This window comes from Micropterus salmoides, unplaced genomic scaffold, assembly GCF_014851395.1.
Source record: "Micropterus salmoides isolate LMB-PRFRI ecotype aquatic unplaced genomic scaffold, ASM1485139v1 Ms_hic_scaffold_9, whole genome shotgun sequence".
Classification (NCBI taxonomy): domain Eukaryota; kingdom Metazoa; phylum Chordata; class Actinopteri; order Centrarchiformes; family Centrarchidae; genus Micropterus; species Micropterus salmoides.
The window spans coordinates 29,688,112-29,709,969 of NW_024044681.1; the positions used below are offsets into that span (position 1 = coordinate 29,688,112).

Sequence of the window (21,858 nt, forward strand, 5' to 3'; positions counted from 1 at the left end):
TATTATTATATCGTTTTTATTTTGTTGACATTGCACAAACACTTTTGTCCTGTAGAGGTCAGTGGCGCTGCAGAGTTGCGTTGACTCTGCCATAAAATTATAAGTAGAAGAAGAAGGAGGAGGAGGAGCTGCGTGTTTGAAAGTGGCGGGCAGAAACAACATTGATCTCATGGATAATGTTGGTGTAAGAACTCGGGTAAAGGACAAAAGTTAGCCGAGTTAGCCACAACAAGTAACGTTTTTATTGCAAGTATCCTATGTTAGTGCTGTCTTTTATCAACCAGAACCTGCGAATCCAGTTGTCGTGATATTGAAACGTTGGCACTGGAGGAAACGTGAAAAGGTAACGTTAACGTCAACGTTTTGCTAATAACTGTAACGTTAAGTTAACTTTAGTTAGCTAACGGTAACCCGACGCCAACTTTAACTTAATTATTATCCGTCAGAGCTGAGTTGCAGACGATTCGTTTTCCCACCGGGATTGTTTTCAATCCAATAACGATTGCCCTTAACGTTAGACCGCTAACCATAAAGTTGGTAAGTTAACGTTAGCTTGCTTTGCAGTGCTCAGTTAACGTTACAGCTAACTGTCTCCTGGAGACCGATCGATTACAGTAAGATAGATAATCCAGCCTAAAAGTACATTTCTATAAAAACGATATCTTAGTTTTGATCAGTCTGAACGGACTGTTGTATGTGACGGTATGATGTGATCCTCAGACACACTGTGGAGCTGCTGCCTGGATGGTGAATAATGGACCTCCTCCTTGGACACACATGATGATTGAAATAGAAATGACGGCACTGCTGTGCGATAGTTTTAGTAAACCAACTACAAAGTGTCTGCGTTATGAAATGTGGTGACAGTTATCCACAGTAGTAGACACTTAAGTTGCGCGTCGAGGTAGTTGGAATAGCACATTGTAACTTCTGAGCACCTTTTGAGGGGTGATGAGATATTACACTCAATTGATGTTCAGGTAATGCACATAAACCACACTAATGCACATGACAGCCAACCATTCTGTCATATTGTAGCAAGTTTAGTATTAACCATATATAGTGATGTTGCGGTTTGATTGTCATTATGATTACCTCTTCTTTATCTTTTATTACCAGGTATATATTGAAGTCTTCCAACATGACAAATGATGATAAGGTGATCCCTGTGCGGGTTGCCTTACGATGTCGCCCGTTGGTACCTAAAGAAATCAGCGAGGGATGTCAGTGCTGTCTCACTTTTGTGCCTGGGGAGCCACAGGTCTGTGCTCAACAACAGTTTAGGGAAATATTTATTGTCTGTTATAGTAGTGTTTTGTACCACTACCAGTCCATTATATCCATGTTGGCATGATGTGTTTTTTAAATCTCATATAACTCTACACTACGCAGTATGTGTAAAAATGTAAAAAAAAAAAAATTTGACGTTTATCTATGTTTCCAGGTGATCGTTGGCACAGAGAAAGCGTTCACCTATGATTATGTATTCGATCCCACTGCTGAACAAGAAGAAGTCTTCAATACGGCTGTGTCCTCCTTATTGTGTGGACTTTTCAAAGGTGTCTGTATCTTTTGAAATTATGATTTGTTGAATTCAGTTAACACAATTATTTATTCCGTTCTGTAAGTATGTTTTTACCCTCTCCCTCGGATGTGGCAGTGCAGGTTCTGTAACATTAAGAACTGTTTGGCTTAGAAAACTCCTCAGTGAGTTGCTCCTCATCTGCTGCACATAAATGAAAATCAGATAAGATACATTGGAAAACTCTAATTAAAAAGCTAAGATGTTAAATAATTATAAAATATTTGTTCTCTTTTTGTCTTATCTTTTGAATAATTATACATCCTCATTAAACTGTCCTTTTTTTGTAGGCTACCATGCTACAGTTCTTGCATACGGACAGACAGGGTCAGGAAAGACCTTCTCCATGGGAGGAACATACACATCAGCTCAAGAAAATGATCCTTCAGTCGGAGTTATTCCACGGGTTATTAGAAGGATCTTTGAGGAAAGGGAGAAAAGGACAGACTGTGAATTCTGTCTGACAGTATCTTACCTGGAGGTTGGTGGACATGCACTCTGTAGATTCTTTTTAGAAATGTATTGTGCTCCTTGGCATCCAGCAAGGTTGTTTAATTGCTCAGTAACCTTTTTAAGTATCCAGTTAAACCTTTTTCTTTTTGATTGTAGATCTATAATGAGGATATATTGGACTTGCTGTGTGCATCTAAAGACAAACCTGCCCTCAGCATTCGGGAAGACCCTAAAGATGGCATTAAGGTGGGTGACTGACATATTGTGGCGTATCTTGGAAGCTTAAAGTAGATAGAACGATACACCTCACTAAACTGCATCTGTGTCTAAATCTGTACCTTGGTGAGACCTTTTTTAAATTATGTTTAAATATAAAATGGCATGCCAGCTTGTGTTTTTATTAAAAACATCCTCTTTTCCAGATTGTGGGTTTGACTGAGAGGCAGGTGTTCTCTGCTTATGAGATGGTGGGTTGCCTGGAGCTTGGGAATTCAGCTCGCACTGTGGGTTCCACAGCGATGAACGCCGCTTCTTCACGCTCACATGCTATCTTCACCATCACCCTGGAGCAGCGCAGAGGGACGGACAAGTGAGTGTTGTGGTGTTTTCTCTTATCGTTTTGGCTAAAAGTGGTTGTAATTAGTATAGATTTAGGGTGTTAGAACGCAATTTGTGAGTGTAACGTGCTCAGTCTGATCGCCCTTTTGCTTTTTTTGGTCGTAAATAAAACTTCCAGCCCCGAGTCCATTTCCACCTTGTTTTAGCAGTGATTCCACAGACAGATGGGACACCACAGGGAAGTGAAGGTAGAGAGAGACAGAACTGTAAACAGCAGTTTCTGCGTAGGTTCCCCTGCTGATTTCAAGTGACAACTATGAATGAACTTATTAATAAATGTAAATAAATAATGCTTTGTTTGTGATGATAGTTTAGATTTAACAGCCATCGCTTCTGAATCGTCCATTCTGCTCCAGGCACTGTGGATTTTTAATGCGTTCAGTGAGTTTTTTTTTTTTTACCCCTTCCCACTGCAACAGCAGGCTCTCTGTGTTCCAGGACTTCCCAATTTACAAATTAAGCATAGCATTGATATGCATTTTACTCTATCAACTGGCCACCCAATAAAGACAGGTCTGCGACCCATTTTGGGAAAGACTGGGCTATAGTTATATTATCAGATTTGTATACTGGAACTTTAAAAAAAAGTTATCTAAGCCAACAGGAACACTTGGATGTCTTGTAAAAGGATAAACTACAGTAAATGAGTCGGAACTGTTCTATCAAAAATACGATATGTAAATAATAACACATTTTCAGCTGCTCAGAAAAACATTAGGCCGTTAGAATGGAATGGGGGGAAAGTGGTTGTAGAGACCAAATAATGTTTAGTTGTAACTGATTTTAGTATTTATGCTGCTGTATGAAGATACCATATGATATTGCCCCTGAGCTAGGTTAGGGTGTATGTGCAGGTCCACATTCTGTGGCACACTAAGCAACATTGTGAAAACACTTCTACAAGCTGGATATTTGTGTAATCTTTTGTTGCAGAGTCGACTCAGTTGTTTCAAAATTGCACCTTGTGGATCTGGCTGGTTCAGAAAGGCAAAAGAAAACCAAAGCGGAGGGAGATCGGTTAAAGGAAGGTAAACAGAATGGTTTTTCTTTAGATTTGCTCGGTTAACCGTTGTCAACACTTTAATTTGTGATTCTCACAATGATATTTTTGTAGTGCAACATTTCTGTTTTGTCTTTTTTATGTTATACAAATGTCCTTTGAATAACAGCATTCCTGTTTTGATGCAATTCATTTTCAGGCATCAGCATCAATCGCGGCCTTTTGTCTTTGGGTAATGTGATCAGTGCCTTGGGGGATGAAAGCAAGAAAAACACCTTTGTTCCTTACAGAGACTCCAAGCTGACCCGCCTGCTACAGGGTAAGCTTTGATTTAGATGTCCAGAAGCTACATAATGGTCATCAGGGCAGCCTCAGATGTAACATAGTAAATGACTGCAGAATCATTTTACTATGCACTGTTGAGAACTGTGTTCTGTTTGTTCCATCAGATTCTTTGGGAGGCAATAGCCACACTTTGATGATTGCATGCGTGAGTCCTGCAGACTCAAATATGGAGGAGACCATCAACACACTACGATATGCTGACAGAGCTCGCAAGATTAAAAACAAACCCATAGTCAATGTTGACCCCAGAGCTGCAGAAATGAACCGTTTGAAACAACAGGTACAGAAGGGGGGGGGACCTCACAATCAGATCTTAAAGAGGTGGTATTATGCTCATTTTCAGGTTCAAAATCTTATTTAGGGGTTGTACCAGAACAGGTTTACATGGTTTAATTTTGAAAAAACACCAAATTTTTCTCATACTGCACATTGCTGCAGCTCCTCTTTTCACCCTGTGTGTTGTACGCTCTGCTCTTGAGCTACAGAGTGATGCATCTTACTTGTACAAAATCTTTGTTGGGAGTTGCACATGTGCAGTTCCCAGGTAAGGACTACTAGCTAATCAGAAGCAGAGAAGGGCGGGTCGTAAGAAACAAGGTAGTGTGATCCAAATCAAAGCCGCTTCAGACTGAGACCGTAACCTAGCAGATGGTAGAAGTTATTCACAAGTCCACATCTTACAATCAGGACTAAACTTTGAGCTGTTGCCGGTGTTCTGATGATCTATGCTGCCTTGCCGAAAAATGCTACCATAGCGCAAATTGACAGACTTGACTCTTCTCGGCCCTGCTCCATTTTCCATTGCAGATAGTACCCAGAGATAGTACGTAGCTGGTCGTCATAGCGATGGCACACACCACACAACTGCCGCGACTTAACGTTCAGTGCGACACACACACTAGCGATCCACACAGCTTTCTCTTTTTTAAGTTAAAACGTTTCAACATTCCTCAGAATGTAAAGACAGATAAGCGGTATGAAAACCTTCCAGCTGTGTTTTCCTCTGCCGTTGTTGCTGCAGCGGTCTGTGTGACGGCGGGAGCAGAGGGCTCTGTGAGCGGGCGGCTGGCCGGCCTCACACGCTCCTCCCGCGGGTTGGCACAGGCTTCCCCTGCAGCCACTTGCAGAGCTCCTCAACTCCGAAAATATCCAAGCACATTTTTGTTCCGCTATCACTTCTCGTAAAACTGTCAATATTGGAAATCTTCACAGCTGATTTCTCACCTCAAAACTTCTCAGAAGTAGATTTAGTGATGAAATTCCATACGAAAACTGTAAAATATAAAACTTTCTGTTGCTGGCCTCTGTCTGGTGCAGCAGTGATGATGCAGTGAATAGTGAATATTCTCTCTGACCAATCAGCAGTCTGTCTGTTTTCACGTTACATTTTAGTATCCCTCAGCTGGCTTGGAACCTCGATGAAGGTGAGGTGATACGAAAAAAGTACCTGGAAGCAGGTACAGGTACAACATTTCTACAACGGAAAACCAAACAAAGGCGAGTCGAGCCAAAGGGCCTCCGCTCAGACTAGCTTGGTTTGAGGGTGTGCCTGACCCGGCTAGCTGCTTGGCAAGCTTTATGACGTGTTTTCATTGTGATGTCACAAGTAAAGGAAGTGAAGGGCTGGACTACAAACCAGCTGTTTTCAAGCGGTTCAGAGCAGAGCTTTCTGTGGGAGATGGGAACTCCCTTTGGGCTGGACTTTGGGCTTTTCACTTTGCAAACCTGTTACATGCACAAAAAAAGATATATAACTCAATAAAGGAGAGGGAAAAAAAGCCAAAAAGCATAATACCACCTCTTTAAAATGCCATTGCCTTATCTAAAATGCTAAGTTAAATCCACTTCAGTAACATGTTCGATTCATACACTTGTTTAGGTTCAGGAGCTGCAGGTGATGCTGCTGCATGCCCGTGGAGGAGTAGCTCCGGCGCTCTCTGGGTAAGACAAAATCTCCCAATAAACCGGTGTCCCACCAGGATGTCAGATTAATGCTTCCCAGGGTACAAATAGCCCATAACAAAAGGTCATGGGTCATTCCCTCTGTTACAGGCCAGAGTCAGCGGAGGAGGTGACTAAGCTGTTGGAAAGAAACCGCTCTCTGCAGTTCGAGAACAGTAAACTAAGCAGGGAGCTGAGTGAGGCAGCTGGACAGACTGCCTTCATGTTTGAGAAGATCATAATGGTGAGCCAGACCTTAAAAGCATTTACTAATCCTTCCTCCAAAGTCATTGTTTAAATCTGGTGGGAAAACTGTTACCAGGAGTAATGAAGTGTTAGGTTGTACCCATGGGTAGAAAAAGGCTAAGACCAATATAAAATTTGTATGATAATGAAACATGTAATTGGTTAAAAAAAACCCAACCTGATCTACATGTTAATCACGTGGTGTTTATTTTATAGACAGAACAAGCAAATGAGAAACTACAGAGCAAACTGGAACAACTGCGGCACCATGCAGCGTAAGTTTACAAAGGCGTCAAGCCAGGAGGGCTTCAGGGTGGGTCTGACAAAGCTTAAAGAGGACACAGAATATTTAATCTATTCTTGTTACAAGCTGTGTTTGGTTTTTAGTGGCAGTTTTGTTCATCATTTCAGCTAATTCTTGTAGACCACTGCCACACATACTAAGGCTCACTCTTCACTCTTTATTTACCTGTATTTCAGATGTACAGTGGATCTTGAGAAAGTGTTGGAGACACTGGAGGATCAGGAGTTGAAGGAGAACATTGAGGTGATGAGGAACCTGCAGGACATCATCTTGGAGCTCAAGGTACTCAAGTCATCTTACATTATAATCAACCAAACAGTGTACAGTAGTAGTGCTGAGATTTATACTGGGCATTAGTTGTGACTTTTTAAAGCCATGATTGGATAATTTAAATAAAAGTAATGTGACAAATGTTTTTATCTTTCTTTTTATTTTTTTTTATCAAAACGTTTGTAGTAACAGATGTTATTGTTTACTGTTCTGTTTTTTTATTTTTAAGAATGAGAGCGCAGGCATCGCTGCCTCTATCGACGCTATGGCTGTAGGAGAAGATGGGCATGATCTGTCTGGGAATGGCAGTAAAAATGCAGCAGATGAGTCCCCATCGGTACGTTTACTATTTAGTTAATGTTTACATTAGATGATTGTTAATATCAAAGAAGAAAGAATATCTTTCTCCCCAGCAGTTATTGTTTTTCTGAACCAAGTGTAAATGAAGATGATTCCCCCCTCTTGCACATTAAACAGGATGCCACTGCCATTGGTGGTAAGGAGTCCCCGGAGGCTTTTACTGCCCATCATGCACTGCGGCAGGCTCAACTTTCCAAGGAATTGATTGAGCTGAACAAAGTGTTGAGCCTGAAGGAAGCTTTTGTGAGGAAAATGTGCCAGAATGACACCCAGTTGGAGCCGATGCAATCAGAGCACCAAGTAAGAGGATTTTATATCCATTTATGACAATAATATTAAAATCCTTTAACTTTCAGTTATATTATTTGATTTTGTATAAATTTGTAGATCTTTATCAATTCTAATATGAAAAGGGTAAATCTGTTTTGATTAATTTATTGTGCCATCGTTAACATGAGCGGTGTTGTTAACACTTTTTTGATACTGATGATGGGATAGTGGATGAGATACGCCTTTGGTGTGAGAGACCCCGGGTTTGAATCCACTGTGACACCAACGTGTCCCTGATCAAGACACTTTAAGCCCTCATTGCTCCAGAGGCGTGTGACCTCTGACATGTATAGCAATTGTAAGTCGCTTTGGATAAAAGCGTCAGCTAAATGAATAAATGTAATGTAATGATACTAGATTCCGGTGAGCGATGAAATGGTCTTTTTGTGTGATGTTATGATCAATTATGAGCCATATTTATTATATTGTTAAGAAATTATGGTGAAGTTTTAATCTTCTGGGTATTTTGTCATACAGAAAAATGTATACACTCTAGAGTCTGCAGTGGATTCGCTGCAGAAGGAGAAAGAGGAACTCGTTTTGGCACTTCAGTCTGCAAAGAAAGACACTAACCAGGCTAAGTATGAACAATTTTTTTGGGGGGGGTGCTGTGGTTTGGTTTTGCCTATAGTAATATTTTTGCTAAGTAATAAAGGTAATTAGTTTAGACAAGACAGTAAAGTAATCTTAAAAACCTTCACTCTGCACTTTCTTTTTCACCTTCACCTTCATCTGATAAACTATCTTCTAGGCTCAGTGAGCAGCGGAGGAAGAGACTGCAGGAGCTTGAGGGCCAGCTCAGCGACATGAAGAAGAAGCTCCTTGAGCAGTCCAAACTGCTGAAACTCAAAGAGTCCTCTGTTCAGAAAGTTGACAAGCTCAATCAGGAGATACAGGTAACTAGTGATTTTCTAACTTGTGAGGGGTGCTTTATGTACGCATGTACAGTAAATCTGTATGACTGTTTTCATACCATAGTTATTAGTTACCATAGTTAGAGCTTTACTTTTTTAGCCTAAAAGAAAATAATTTTATATGAATTTCACATAGGTGTCATGCCATCTTGTGGCCCCATCACTCATGACCAGTGTTGGGCAAGCTACTTGGAAAATGTAGTGAGAGTTAGCTACTAGCTACTCTACATTAAATGAAGGTTCACTATACCAAAGCTACCCCCCCAGTGAAATGTAGCAAGCTAAGCTACAGCAATGTGGCAAAAGTAGCTTAGTTACATCTAAGACGCACGCACGCACTGTTTATATTGAACTAACTTCATTCCACAGTAGCAATTGAAGAAAGACTAAAAATCTGCGTGTGTGTGCGAGAGACAGCTAAATCAGACACACAGAAACTCTCCTATGTATTTCCTCATGCAACAAACGGAGAACCACTGTTGTTTGTATAAAGCTACTTATCTCTTAAGCTACTTAAGCTAATTATCACATTATTAATTAATTATATATTTTTTATTGTTTGTGAATTTGTGCTCTGGCACCATTGCCACCTAATCATTCATGGCAATGGGCGAGAGAGAGAAAGAGAGAGATCTCTCATCTCATGGAAACAAGTTTCTGCCACTATATGTCAAAGTAGTACCACCAAGCTACTGAGAAATGTAGTTAAACTAGTAACGATGCTACTGCCCAACACTGCTTATGACTAATTATTATAAAAGACAAAGTGTGTCACATTTGGGAAATGTAGGTTTTTGTGCTATAAACTACATAAAGATGCATATAAAAAATACAGTATTTAGATCTTACATGTATTGAAATAGCCTGCTGAGGTTTTCAGAGTTGTATTCGAACAGCTGAAGCTATATGTACATGAACAAATGTTACTGTCGTAATGATGCATCATTGAATGAGGTAGATCATTCCTGTGTCAAAGCCATCTCAATAATATTAAAAATGTACTTGTTAATTTATTCTGTTGCTACATATGAAACAAGTAACAGTGACATTAGTCTTTGATCTATGTAGTCATTCACTTGAGTGTCTATCATCATCTATCAGGGAGGTGAAATTCTTTGTAAAGACCAAAAAATATAAAATCTTGTTCTACTTTTATCACATGGCATAATCATGTGAACTGAATCGGCATCGAGTAATAGACTGCTAATATATTATAATCCTAAATGTTACACTTGTAAGCCACAAATGCCAAATCTAAGCCCAGTAACACTGTGTTCTCACAGGCAATGAAGACCCAGCGTACACAGCTGATGAGGCAGATGAGGGAGGACTCTGAGAAGTTCAGAAACTGGAAGAGCAAGAAGGACAGGGAGGTGCTGCAGCTGAAGGAGAAGGTATAGGAAGATTAAGTTCTTCTTAAGACGCTGCAGGATGTTTTCTCTTGCTACTAAATCCTTTTTTCCTTATACTCATTAATTGAGGTTGTCTGACTTCATCAACCCCATAAACCCTGTTTATTTTCTCTGTTTTACAGGATCGTAAACGCCAGTATGAGTTAATTAAACTTGAGAGGGATTACCAGAAACAGGCCAATGTTCTGCGTCGTAAAACTGAGGAGGTGAGGCTTTTGGTGCAATTTCATTTATGTAATCTATAATAATTAATTATATTTTTTATTGTTTGTGAATTTGTGCTCTGGCACCATTGCCAGCTAATCATTGGATTTAATGTTTTCAACATATATAATGTAGCAAGTTCTTAACGTATATTGTATTTTAAATTTGTGTCACTAATTTGCACTTACAATTAGGGATGCACCAAAATGAAAATTCTTGGCTGAAACCAAATATAATGAAAAACTTTGCCGTATACCGAACAAGGATTTTCACTATTTTTTTTTTTTTTTTCATTAAATCGCCTGTTTTTTACCATTGCATAAATTAAATAGTCAAAATGTGCTATTTACTCAGGATTTAGAGAGACTATGGTGGGTGGGTCTGAGGCCCGAGAGGGTCTGGTACAGTAAATTGTGTATCCATTTACTTTTAATGGACACATGTAATATGTTTTATACTTTCTGTGAATATAATCCAATTAATTTACATTCAGTATAGACACCTTATTTTCAAAACCGGACGGATCCCTGCCCTAAATTCATTAAAGTCCGACCCAATTGGATAAATAGTGTTGTATGTCGTTCATGAAGGCTTCATAGCCTCACTTCAGGTAGGACTCTCATACTGCAACACTTTGTCTTTGTAAATGGAGAAAATGACAGGATAAAGTCAGTGACCTGCCTATCAGCTCGCACTGGTCTGTTTCAGTTACCATAAAGGCTTGAATACGTCTGCACTCCAAATGTAGGTGCAGCTAGCTTAATGGCCTTCTCAGAAAAAGTGAAAAACACAGATGTGCTAAGAGACAATTTTTTCTTGCTAATTTCGGCTTCCGAGCATTCGTTGCATCTCTTCTTACAATTAATCTCAAAGTGCAATATGACCAAGTGCGATGTCCAAGAAGCTGCAATTTTTTGATGAAGGAATGAAATATGTGACACAACAGTATTCTAATGAAGTACTGTAGTGCTGCAGAGATACCTGGCCTACAAATCCAACAAATGTCACATCATCATGATTTTAATAGTTTTCTAAGTGAAAATGAAAACTGTGATGTACAAATTATCTTTCCTGCTAATCGTGAATCAACAGGCTGCGGCTGCAAACAAGCGGTTGAAAGATGCCCTACAGAAGAGGAGTGAGGTAGCAGAGAAGCGCAAAGATACCCATAACAGAGGAATGGAGGGAGCTTCTGCAAGAGTTAAGGTAGTAAAACTTATTCATACAACAACCTGTATTTGTGTGTAAAATTATTACTGACCCGTTGGCGACTTTATTTCTAAAACATGATGCTATGATTTATGCACATAAATGGTCTTAAAATGACTAACATTGTTTGTCACAATTATTGCTGGGAAAATATATTGTATAACAAAAGTACGTAGTTATCGTGACGGGCCTAATCAGAGGGTGATAACTAAAAAATTACATTATTACCTCAATGGAATTTCAGCCAATAATTACATTAGATGATACAGAATAGGCTGCGTACTAGGGACGCCACCTGGTTAGGTTACATAGATCCACCAGTAAGAATTGTAATCAATAGCCGGTATGGTTACGCAGACTTATGGAGTTTGTTTGATTTGTAGTGAATTGTTGTGAACCAGCTAAAAGCGAATGTTAATTGTATATAAAGGTAGCGCCTAGTTAGCTGTGCATCTGATAATGAGTTGAATTCTTGCACACTTTGAGGCTCAAAGCCTTTATAAGTAGATTATCTTCACATCAGCAGTAGGGGGGAGGATGAATGAGGCCACAGGATTGTTGTCCAGTTTAATGTTAAAGATGTACAGCTTTTCAATTCAATAGGTCAATAGCTTTAGGTAACCATTAATTAATCCAACAGTATGTACAGTTATTCTAATGATTTTTGTACCCTGTAAATGCTTGTCAAAAAGGAGATACGGCTTCACATTTATATTTATATTATTTATATTTGAGGATTTTAAAATCTGATATATTGGCTGATATTCCTTTATTATTCTTTTCAGAAACACATAACATAAACAAACATTATCCCTAAAATTTGTTATGTGTAGTTATAAGAACTCACCAAGATAACATGACACAATGCAGTTTAAAAATAAACTTTTGTATTTCTTATAAATAGTACTTTGAACAAAAGCACAGCTAGTTATGTCAGCTGTACTTTTGTTCAAAGCTGCTGTTTTGTGGAGTTGCAGATTGCCCTCTGATGGACAAACTATGAAAAGACAACACTCATAACATGATTGAAGGATCAGTCTTCCCTGTTTCTGTTTTTTATTTTTTTTATTTTATTATTATTTCTCAGCTGTTATAAACACAGATAAAGGTTTTTCTGCAATGAGCTCATATCGACCGATAATATGGGCACACCGATTTATTGGGTCAAATGTATGTGTGTTTAAGAGTACAGACTATTCTGAGAATGTGATCACTGATGTTCCTGAACAAAAGTCAACAGTGTTTGTTCATATGTAAATGTACTGAAATGGGATCCACATTAGATAACGAGAATGTTGCCGTCTTAACTCTGTGACTGTATTCATTTGATCAGACGTGGCTTCTCAATGAAGTGGAGGTGATGGTCAGCACAGAGGAGGCCCGGCGACACCTCAAAGATCTGCTGGAGGACAGAAAGGTCTTGGCTCAGGAGATCAGCCACCTCAAACAGCAGATGGAGGCAGGGGATCGACCTGCTGCCAAAATCAGGGTGAGATGTAAATTCTTTACTGTTAAACATGCACACTTAAGCACAACATTGAGAACAAGTGAGACAGCTGGTGCACCAGCAAGGTAGAAATGTTACAAAGAATTGATCCTTTGCTGTGTTGGTTACCCTCCCCTGCAGCGTCGGACACTGATCATCTCTGAGCTAGAGAGCCAGGGGGCGCTGGAAACGCCTCTGACCAAACAGGTGGAGAACCTGGAGACAGAGATGGCCCTCAGGTGAGTCTGACAAAGCTGCTCAGCATTGATCTTAACACTTGACTGGCATTCATCATAGTCTGCCTCCCACATTGGTGGAATCACCTTCCAGTCAATAGCTGAGCCATTGTGCTACTTATCTACACAACAGTTAATGATGCACAAAAATGCACTGAGATTTTTAACAGCTTCCTTCAGGTCACTGCTGTAAACATTTTTCAAACGACTATCAGTTTTAAGACTAAAAGGATTTTTTTTTAACGTCATTGCAGGAATTGTTAAGATTTGCAGAGTGATTTCTATGTTAACAGGAATGCCCAGATAGCTGACCTTCAGCAAAAAGTTGTTGTCGCAGACAGTGAGGGTCGTTTGAAACAGCGTATAGATGGTATCACAAGCATCGTTGAGGCCAAGTGTGCGCTTAAAGTCCTGATGTCTGAGGTGAGCAAATGCTAATATTTTATTTTATATCCACACCTATGTGTTAAATTAGTAATAGTACATTAATGTGTTGCTGTTTGTTTTCCCTTTTTTATTTAGCTGGTGTCTGCTAAAACAGCCAATGCCAAGCTGGAGAGCGAAATCAAACAGGAGAAAGGAAATGCGCAAGATTTAAGGAAGATGCTGGCTGACGAGAGAAATGTGATGTCAACCATGGACATGGAGCACCAGCAGCAGTTGGTGGAACTAGAGCAGAGGCATCAAGAGAAGGTGCTTTCACTCGTATACCAATATTCAGCTCTTTTTAGAGACATGTATATTTATATAATGTTCTGTATTATATTTTCTTTTGTACAGGTCCTTTACTTCCTTAACCAGCTACAGAACAAGCCCTTATGTGGAGAGTCAGATGGAACAAAGCCGAAAGATGAGGGGAATTCAAAGGAGAAGGAGCTTCTCCAGCGCCTCAAAGTTCAGGTCGGTCTCCACTAGCTGAAGAATGTTTGATCAACCTCTAAGTCTGCATTTCTCCCCGTTTTAGGAGAAATCATGCAGATTAATCACAATCATGTGCTCATCTGTAATATCATTTTAGGAAAATGACCTTGAAAAGCTACAAGAGTTAAGTGAGCAGAACCAGAAACTGTTGGACGAGAATGAGCAGTACAGACAGGTAACTTTCATCTGTTTTTATTTTGGATTTAAATGTTAAGTTGAATTTTCAATTATGAATACCATACTCTAGTGTATTGTATTTCGCTCCGGGGTAGAGCAGGTCGTACACTAACCAGTAGGTTTGTGGTTGGATCCCCTGCTCCCCCAGACTACATGTCGAAGTATCCTTGTGCAAGACACTGAACCCCAAATCGCTCCCAGTCGCTGTGCCATCGGTGTGTGAATGTTAATTACGTTCTGATGTGTAGTTAACACCTTAGTCTCTGTCCTCAGTGTATGAATGTGTGTGAATGTGATGTTGTGTAAAGCACTTTGAGTGGTCGCAAAGACTAGACAGGCACTGTACAAATACTTTTACCATGTACCACAGTGATGAGCAGGGACTTAAGGCCAGGAATAGAATTTTTTTTTTTTTTAAAGTTGACTGTAATGTTTAGATGACTAATTCATTTTATTTTTAAATAGTTGTAATTTAATGACATTGACCATGACCGCATGAAAACAATTGATCATGGAAGTGAATAGATGTGTAAAAATGTGGTGCTTTTATCTTTACTTCCGCTGTGTGACTGGCTCTGTTATTCCCTCCACAGAAATTGTCATTGGTCCACCTGGCAAGTGGAAAGAAAATCCTTGCATCTACGACCAACAATGAAAAGAGTGCAGATGACTCGTTTGAGTACATTCCTCCAAAGGTAAGTTGTTGCAGATTTACAGAATTACCGTGTAACTCTGGCACCACACATGGGTGGGATGTGCAATCGATATTGAACAGCAACTATGTAAAGCGTGCTTACCTCGACAACCCAGTTATATTCTAATGTTAACATATCCTTACCAGGATCCTTACATGCTTGCTTGAGTTCCCATCTCCCACAGAAAACACTGCTGTGAACTGCTTGAAAACAGCTCGTTTGTTGTCCAGCCGCTTCCCTTTCATCCTTGTGACGAGACAGGCATGAAAGCTAAATGCGCCTCATATAAGGCTTGCCAAGCGGCTACTCCGACATGCCCTCAAAAACACAGGTGGAAAACCACTGCGCTGCAGCACACACCTCCTCTCCCTTCCAAACACTAGCTACCTTCCAGGCAGTCGATGGATAAACTTGTTACTGGGATGTAGAGACAGAGCTAAGTTAAAACTTTATGGATGAAAGATACTTTTGTTACAGATTAATAACTCACCACTCTGAAATTCTTGCTCCAGTCTATGTTGCCAAGCTGGTCGGCAATAGGGCTGGGCGGTATATCGGTATATGAGGTATACAAATATAACTTCAAAAGAGATATGAGATATGACAATACCGTTTATAACGATATAATTTGATGTTGAGTTAATTATTATGTTTCTGTAAAGTCCTGCCAGCCTGTGCAAATAGTACAAACATACCTGCTAAAACCTAAATCTCAAAATAACTCAGAATGCCTTATTAGCTGCACTGCATTATTCAGTTAGTTTTACATTTTGAATTGTGTCACGGCCACCCCATTAATCATAAAAGGTGCAAAAAAAAAAATGACTAGATGCAGAAAATTGACCGTTTAATGCTCCAAGTGTTGATATATTACGGCATTGAAGATTTCTTAAAAAATCATGTTAAAATATCTCGATCTTGTGAAGCCAATATCATGTCTTGTCTCATAAACTAAGTGTCTCGTCACACCCTTATTAATTAGCATTAGATCCTGGCCGATCCTGTCAGTGTGCCAGAGATTTAAATAATCAAAGAAGTTACGCTGCCTAAATGCATACACCATCTCTCTTAATGCGGAGACCCTATTTCACCCAACTGCAGCCCATCCAGTATTATCAGAATGTTCATTCATCAACAATGTGCCTGAAGGCTGGAAACTAATGACACTTGCACTGTGCTATGTGCTACTTTGCGCCCGGTGTAAATAGGGCCCTATGTATTTATTTTTTAATATAGATTTAATATTTCAAGTGACTTACAGGACTATGGCTTCATAAATACCCTGTAGAAATGTAACCAGTGTGTTTATCTTCCTTTGCGTGTGTTCTCTACAAACGAAAGCCTAAAGGGAAGCGCTTAACCACAGCTAAAGCACCACTGAATATGGCCATCAACATTGAAGAGCTGATATCTCCCAGTGAGGATGAGAATGAAGACGAAGAGGACGACTGGCAGCCTGAGAAACCTGAAAAGGGACGCAGAACAAAAAAAACAAAAGCAACAGGGGTAAGACTGGGATTAGGATTGGTGTCATCTTCAAACTGCTAATTTGTGTATTAAACCAGTAAGCATAGACCCTGATTGTCCACAGTGCTCACTGAAAGATCATGAAGAATGAGCAAAAACCAATCATAAATAGCATATTAAATCAGCTTACTAATGAAAAAGACCATCTCATTTCATTATAAAAAGTCACATCATTCACTGGAATATGCACTAGATAAGTGAAAAGCAGAGGAACCATCCAAAGTAAACCTTTTGTCCAGAGAGTTAAAAAGGAGCTGCAAATACTTTTCAGGATAGTTGGGTTACATGTCCTGATGCACAGTTGTTTCTCTTTCTTTAGTGTGCTTGTAAAGGGCGCTGTATCAACAAGCAGTGCAGATGCCGCAAAGGAAAGATGACCTGTGGGGAGAACTGTCAGTGTGATCAGGAAAAATGTCGAAATATGGCTACCAAGGTCCCTGCTGAGGTAAGTTACCAGATGAAATCTTTTATTCGAAACATCTAATCCTTCAGATGTTGTCTGGTCTTAATTTGGGAAACAAATGGCTTGCTGGTGTAGGCATATTTAACCGTTAACACACTCTAGCACATAGGTTCTTTACACCTGCACACCTCTTGAGAAACACAATAGCCTGTCTTAGGTAGGATTATTTTTGAATAGACTACAGTAATTGCAAAAAAGATCCAACAAATTTCACTGTTTCATGCAACTAAAATTTGTAAACATCTTAAACATCTCCAGGTTGTCGGGATGTGTTTTGAACACCTCATTGAACTTTATGGCATGTTCATGTAATACAGTATAGGCTCATCAGAGCAATTTGTTCCCCTTTTTTGTTAATAAATTCCCATTTTAAAACCACTTGCTTATGGAATCCATGAAGCACGAAGAGTGTGCCTTGTCTATGACGACACCACGTATCTGTAACACGCCCGCTCTGCGACACTGGTAGCTTCGGGGGGTCGACCACCCCACCTGAAAAAAAATCCTAGGGGCAACACTGATTATTCCAAATTTCTCTTCTTTAGTTACTTCTAATAAACTAGTCGACCATGTAAGGGGGCCTGTGGTTACGTAGATAGAAACGGCTCATTCTAAGATGATAAAAATATAACTGTTCATTATGTAATGTCTTTATACACCACTGAAAAGTTATGTATATTACATTACATTTCTGTCAATAGATCCTCTTAAATATTACACACTGGACACATCTTTGATAAGAATACCTTTTATATGCTTTATTGAAAACATGAGATTATTTTATGGAAGTACAGTGCAGAATAATAAGCCTTGTTCTCAATTTTGGACTTTGTACTTATTTCAGGATGCAAGTCTCACAGAAAGTGTTTCCAGAGACTCTGTGTCTCTTCAAGATCCCACATCTTTCAGCCCTGACAACACCACATTCTTTAAGCCGCCATCTTGTACACCCACTAAGAAGGTAAGGTGGCTCCTTCTGAAGACTTAGCAGTACAAAAAGTTAATCATCCGTATGGTGGCCTCCACAATGCCGAAGATGCTGCATGAAGATTATTCCTGTTCATTTAAGCAAACGCTGCTAATCCACAATACCTCAAACAAGAGCCTGACCACTTAAAACTGTTGGGATTGTAAATATGTATTGTGGCATATAGTATCGTGCCTATGCTTGTTCCCATTGGATCTTTAAAGGATGTAATGCAGAACTAACACCGGTGTAATAATATGTACTATTTTAGGTGCTAAAAGAAATCGGAGACATAGGACATGCCACTGCAGACCTAAAGTTGGTCAGAAAACCTGTGCTGCCAGAGGAAGAGGAGGAGGAGGAGGAGGAGATGGAGGATGATCAGCAGGGAGACAGAACAACAGTCAGCTTCCTGAAGAAGAAGAAAAGAATCCTGACGAGTTTTCAGAACAGCTTTTTCTCTGGATGCACCCCAATCAGAGAGGAATCTTAATCTGAGCGTGGTAGGGCTTTTTACATCAGGTCCATATCCATATGTGTTTGGTTAAATGTTTTGTCAACGTGTTTTCAGTCTTTATTTTAAATGTGACTAAACTGTTGTGTACTGTAACTTGAAAGTAGCTGTTGATTCTAAAACGCTTTTGTATTTTAAGCAAACAGAAGGACTGTGAATAATTAATCGTTTACTGGAAATCACAATGAGATGAACTGCCTGTACATAATATTTTAGTTTTTCGTGTTCCATGATATTTCTAATAAAGTAAGACTAAATTTACTTTGCTAATTTGAAGTCCCGCACACTGTCTCTGAAATATTTACATTTCATTTCAATTATTCATTTGATTACAAAGTTTTGGTCTGTCGGACCATCGTTAGGTACATGGGCAGCATCGTTTTCACATGCAGTATACAGGGAAGCAGATTTGGGATCTGGATCTGCAAGGACAGAGTCACAGGGTGACCTGTGCCTGAGTCTTTGCCTTGGTGCTTGTTCAGTTTTTGACGGCACATGCCTTTAAAAATCTCTGAGGAGTGTTATGACGACCTTAATTGGCTTGTATGAAGAAATTTATTTTAGCTGTACTGGTTGTGAAATCAATTTATAAACATATCTATGCCCTGCAACTGACAAATTGCATTTCTTTTCATATAGCAATGTCCATAATGACAGCATTTTGTGAGTTAATGCAAGATGGGTGGCAACGTTAGTGATCATTTACTGTACTTATTCCCCCCTAGGCAATTTGCATCTTTGTCACCTTTTTCACCCAAGCTGCTTCAGTCATCCAATTCGAGGACTACAGAGATTGGATTGACCAATGATCCGTAAACTTGCTCAAAGCGTATGCGTCACAGGCATTAAAAATATTAGAAATATACCAATAAATCATGTCAGTCTACATCAATGTAACATCGTGCGGAGCAACACTTTTCGCTGCTTTTAGGATCGAGACTGAAGTCTTACAGTCAAATCTTGTCTTTAAACAAACTTCTTCTTTTTATGTCTGAATGTGTATCTGGGTTTTATCTCAGTGTCATGAGTTTATGGAAAATAAATGTCATTTATTAGTCTTTTATGATTGTTTTACTTTTGACTCTTGGTGGCAGTTAGTATTTAGTGTACAGTTGTTTTTTTTTATATTTAATTAAAGCTAGAACAGAGTGCTCTTTAGGTGTTGCAACATTTTTTGTTGACCCCTGAGTTTTGCTCCTGTACCCCAGCCCTCTCTATTGCTTTCACCCCCAGATTCCCCTCGGATCCCCCTTGACCCTCTGGCCTCACCGCCTTTTTAAAAATATCCTGTGCAAAGGGCCGACCCCTCCAAGCAGTATTACTGTTGAATCTGCAAATACATTTTTCTTTTTTTTTTTAAGCCAGGGAGCTCATACATCATGACTATGACCCTCACTGAGAGATCATGAAGGGTGAAAACAAATCATATCCAGGATATTAAACCAGCCTACTAATGAAAAAGACCATCTCATTGAAAAATGTCACATCATTCTGTGGATATGCACAAGATATGTGAAAAGCAGAGTTAGAGGGGTCATTTGTGAGGTTCTGTCCAGCCTCCTGTGAAGTTTCTATCTTTCCTTCTGGTCCTGTCTGAGTTGACCTGATAATAGTTGTCTGAAATTAGACATACCTGACCAGGGGGCACATGTTGGTTTGTGGGCAGTTTGTATTAATTGAAATTAATATTGAACTGAGATGTGAGAATCATTGAGAACTTGGTGGGATATAGTAATCTCTATTGTTTAACAGCATCATCAACTTGTAGCCTGAATCTTTTTGGAGGGGATTGGAGGAAAAGATTGATACACACTGCTCTTTTATTATAGTGATAGGATAATCTTAAACGGAATTGTGCTTTTGGTAAGGGGTAGTTTTGCCCCATACTGAGTTACGCTGTTTTAGAATTGAATAGCTGCATTTAGTAGTACACACATTTTTCTCGCAAATCTCTCAAACGTTCAGAACAAAATAAACAGACTCCTTTGTTTGTTTGTTTTTTAAATACAAAGCAGTTTGTTGTGATGCTTAAAAAGATATATATTCAGATTTTTTTTCCCTTTCCATTCATTGTCTGAAATGTTTGAATGTATTTAGATCCCATCCAGCGCACAGGATCTTAACTAGCTTTTCTGTTATGAGGCTTTACTGTCACACTAGTAGTTCATTACATTTCAGTGATTGCTCTTTCTATGTTCCACATTGTTTAAAGTATCTGATGAATAAAATGGTGCAATTTCAACTAAGCGGTGTCTGACTATAATTTAATTGTTTAATTATGTTTTTAGAGAACAACTTTATTTTGGAAACAAATTAATTGTTTAAGTAATTTTATCAAACAAAAATGCCAATTCTAGCTTCTCAAATGTTTAATGATTTGCTGGTGTTCTGTTTTATAATTGTTGGAATTTAACGTCTTTGTGATTTTGGAGATTTATGATGGGAATTTCATGCCAGTGCCTGACCAATACTGGGTTTTAAAAAAATATCTCTGATACAATACTTTATATCGATCGCCATTTCTGACAAGGATTCTTGAAACTTGATTATTAAAGATTTATGACCAAGAAATGTACAGAGACAATTTGCAGTTGAAAATAAACTTCAGTCAGTCCAATTTTGTGTTTGTTACTGAGTGATATGTGGGGGCAAAGAACCTACATTGATTCCATACTCTTTGTAAGGGGTGTGACATGAGAACTTGTGATATGGGGGTTGACACAGTTTTTGATAAATCCCACTGAAGGTCTCACAAGGTGTTGACATTTCTGGCTTTCAACTTTCACTACCCAGCATGTGCTTTATTTTGGAACAAAATCTTTCCACATGGTGACATTTCAAATCACTGCCAATTCTTCTCTACAACTCCCCAAACATTTTCATCTGATCAACAGCAGACAACATTGCTCTGAGCATTTTAGACCATGATGCCAAAGAACTATTGTTTGAATTTCTTTATGGAGTTTTTCTATTGAACTGTGTTCAGACTTTGAACAAAAACAAACAACAATAAACGACTTACCAAAAAGGAGGAGGAATACATGGGTAACATATTATAGATTCAAGGAAGAAAAAAATACACAGGATGAGTGAAATATTCATTTCACTCATCCTGTGCATCACATTTCTGACAGTGGGATGAACGGGAAATGAGAGGTCGCTTCCATTTGAGAACAACTCATTCGGGTGTTAGAGCTGAGCAGGCAAATGCTTTGTTTAGGATTTTAGAAATAGTTGTAAGAGCCCTTCTTGTGTACAGTGGGGCTCACCAATAGAGGGCGATAGAGGTCAGAATACATCTTTAAGGCCTAATGACTAGCCTTAGTATTTCACAGTGGATGTCTCGGTACCAAAGCTTATTTTACTTCTATGAGCTTATTACTGAGCCTCTGTATCAAACACTATAAATTCCAGTTTGACAGTTCTCGATGGGGTAGAGGTGTCCTCACACACGAGCCCAAAGCCTCAAATCTTCCCAGATTTTATGATGGCTTGTATGTGTCGGGATTGAGAAATCCAAACTCGAGCAAAAGAATATGAAATGAGATCATGTCCAACTTGAGCAATAAGGATATATTTGAGATGAGCAGAGATGAAGGCCTGATCCTCACTGACTATCACTGGAAATTCAGAAGGGGGAAAGTGCCTGAGGTTTTTAATTTGTATAGTATTTAATATATTCCA

General features: G+C 39.2%; 1 protein-coding gene across 3 annotated transcripts; it reads left to right on the plus strand.

Moving 5' to 3' along the window:
• Positions 1 to 145: 145 nt before the first annotated feature.
• On the plus strand, positions 146 to 20,420 carry kif4 (kinesin family member 4). Of its 3 annotated transcripts, XM_038708923.1 has the most exons (32): positions 958 to 980; positions 1,120 to 1,261; positions 1,445 to 1,559; positions 1,873 to 2,063; positions 2,192 to 2,281; positions 2,458 to 2,624; positions 3,587 to 3,681; positions 3,853 to 3,972; positions 4,103 to 4,278; positions 5,878 to 5,939; positions 6,051 to 6,183; positions 6,402 to 6,460; positions 6,666 to 6,771; positions 6,989 to 7,096; positions 7,237 to 7,419; positions 7,927 to 8,030; positions 8,201 to 8,345; positions 9,647 to 9,757; positions 9,898 to 9,981; positions 11,072 to 11,185; positions 12,522 to 12,677; positions 12,816 to 12,913; positions 13,204 to 13,333; positions 13,433 to 13,603; positions 13,691 to 13,810; positions 13,929 to 14,006; positions 14,602 to 14,703; positions 16,045 to 16,209; positions 16,550 to 16,675; positions 17,538 to 17,654; positions 17,932 to 18,163; positions 18,900 to 20,420. In XM_038708923.1, exons 1-31 carry the CDS (start codon positions 973 to 975, stop codon positions 18,151 to 18,153), a joined length of 3,798 nt encoding a protein of 1,265 aa, XP_038564851.1. In that variant the 5' UTR covers positions 958 to 972; the 3' UTR covers positions 18,154 to 18,163; positions 18,900 to 20,420. The 3 variants fall into 3 exon arrangements, with proteins under 3 accessions (XP_038564852.1, XP_038564851.1, XP_038564850.1); XM_038708924.1 differs by lacking the exon at positions 958 to 980 and adding an exon at positions 146 to 343 and having other exon boundaries at positions 17,932 to 20,416; XM_038708922.1 differs by having other exon boundaries at positions 17,932 to 20,416.
• The last annotated feature ends 1,438 nt before the right edge of the window (positions 20,421 to 21,858 follow it).

Bases quoted from the DNA above. Each gene is read 5' to 3' on its own strand.
- kif4 (XM_038708923.1), top strand. The intron at 4,279-5,877 runs GTACAGAAGGGG...ACACTTGTTTAG, and splicing joins TGAACCGTTTGAAACAACAG to GTTCAGGAGCTGCAGGTGAT. The intron at 14,704-16,044 runs GTAAGTTGTTGC...TACAAACGAAAG, and splicing joins TTGAGTACATTCCTCCAAAG to CCTAAAGGGAAGCGCTTAAC.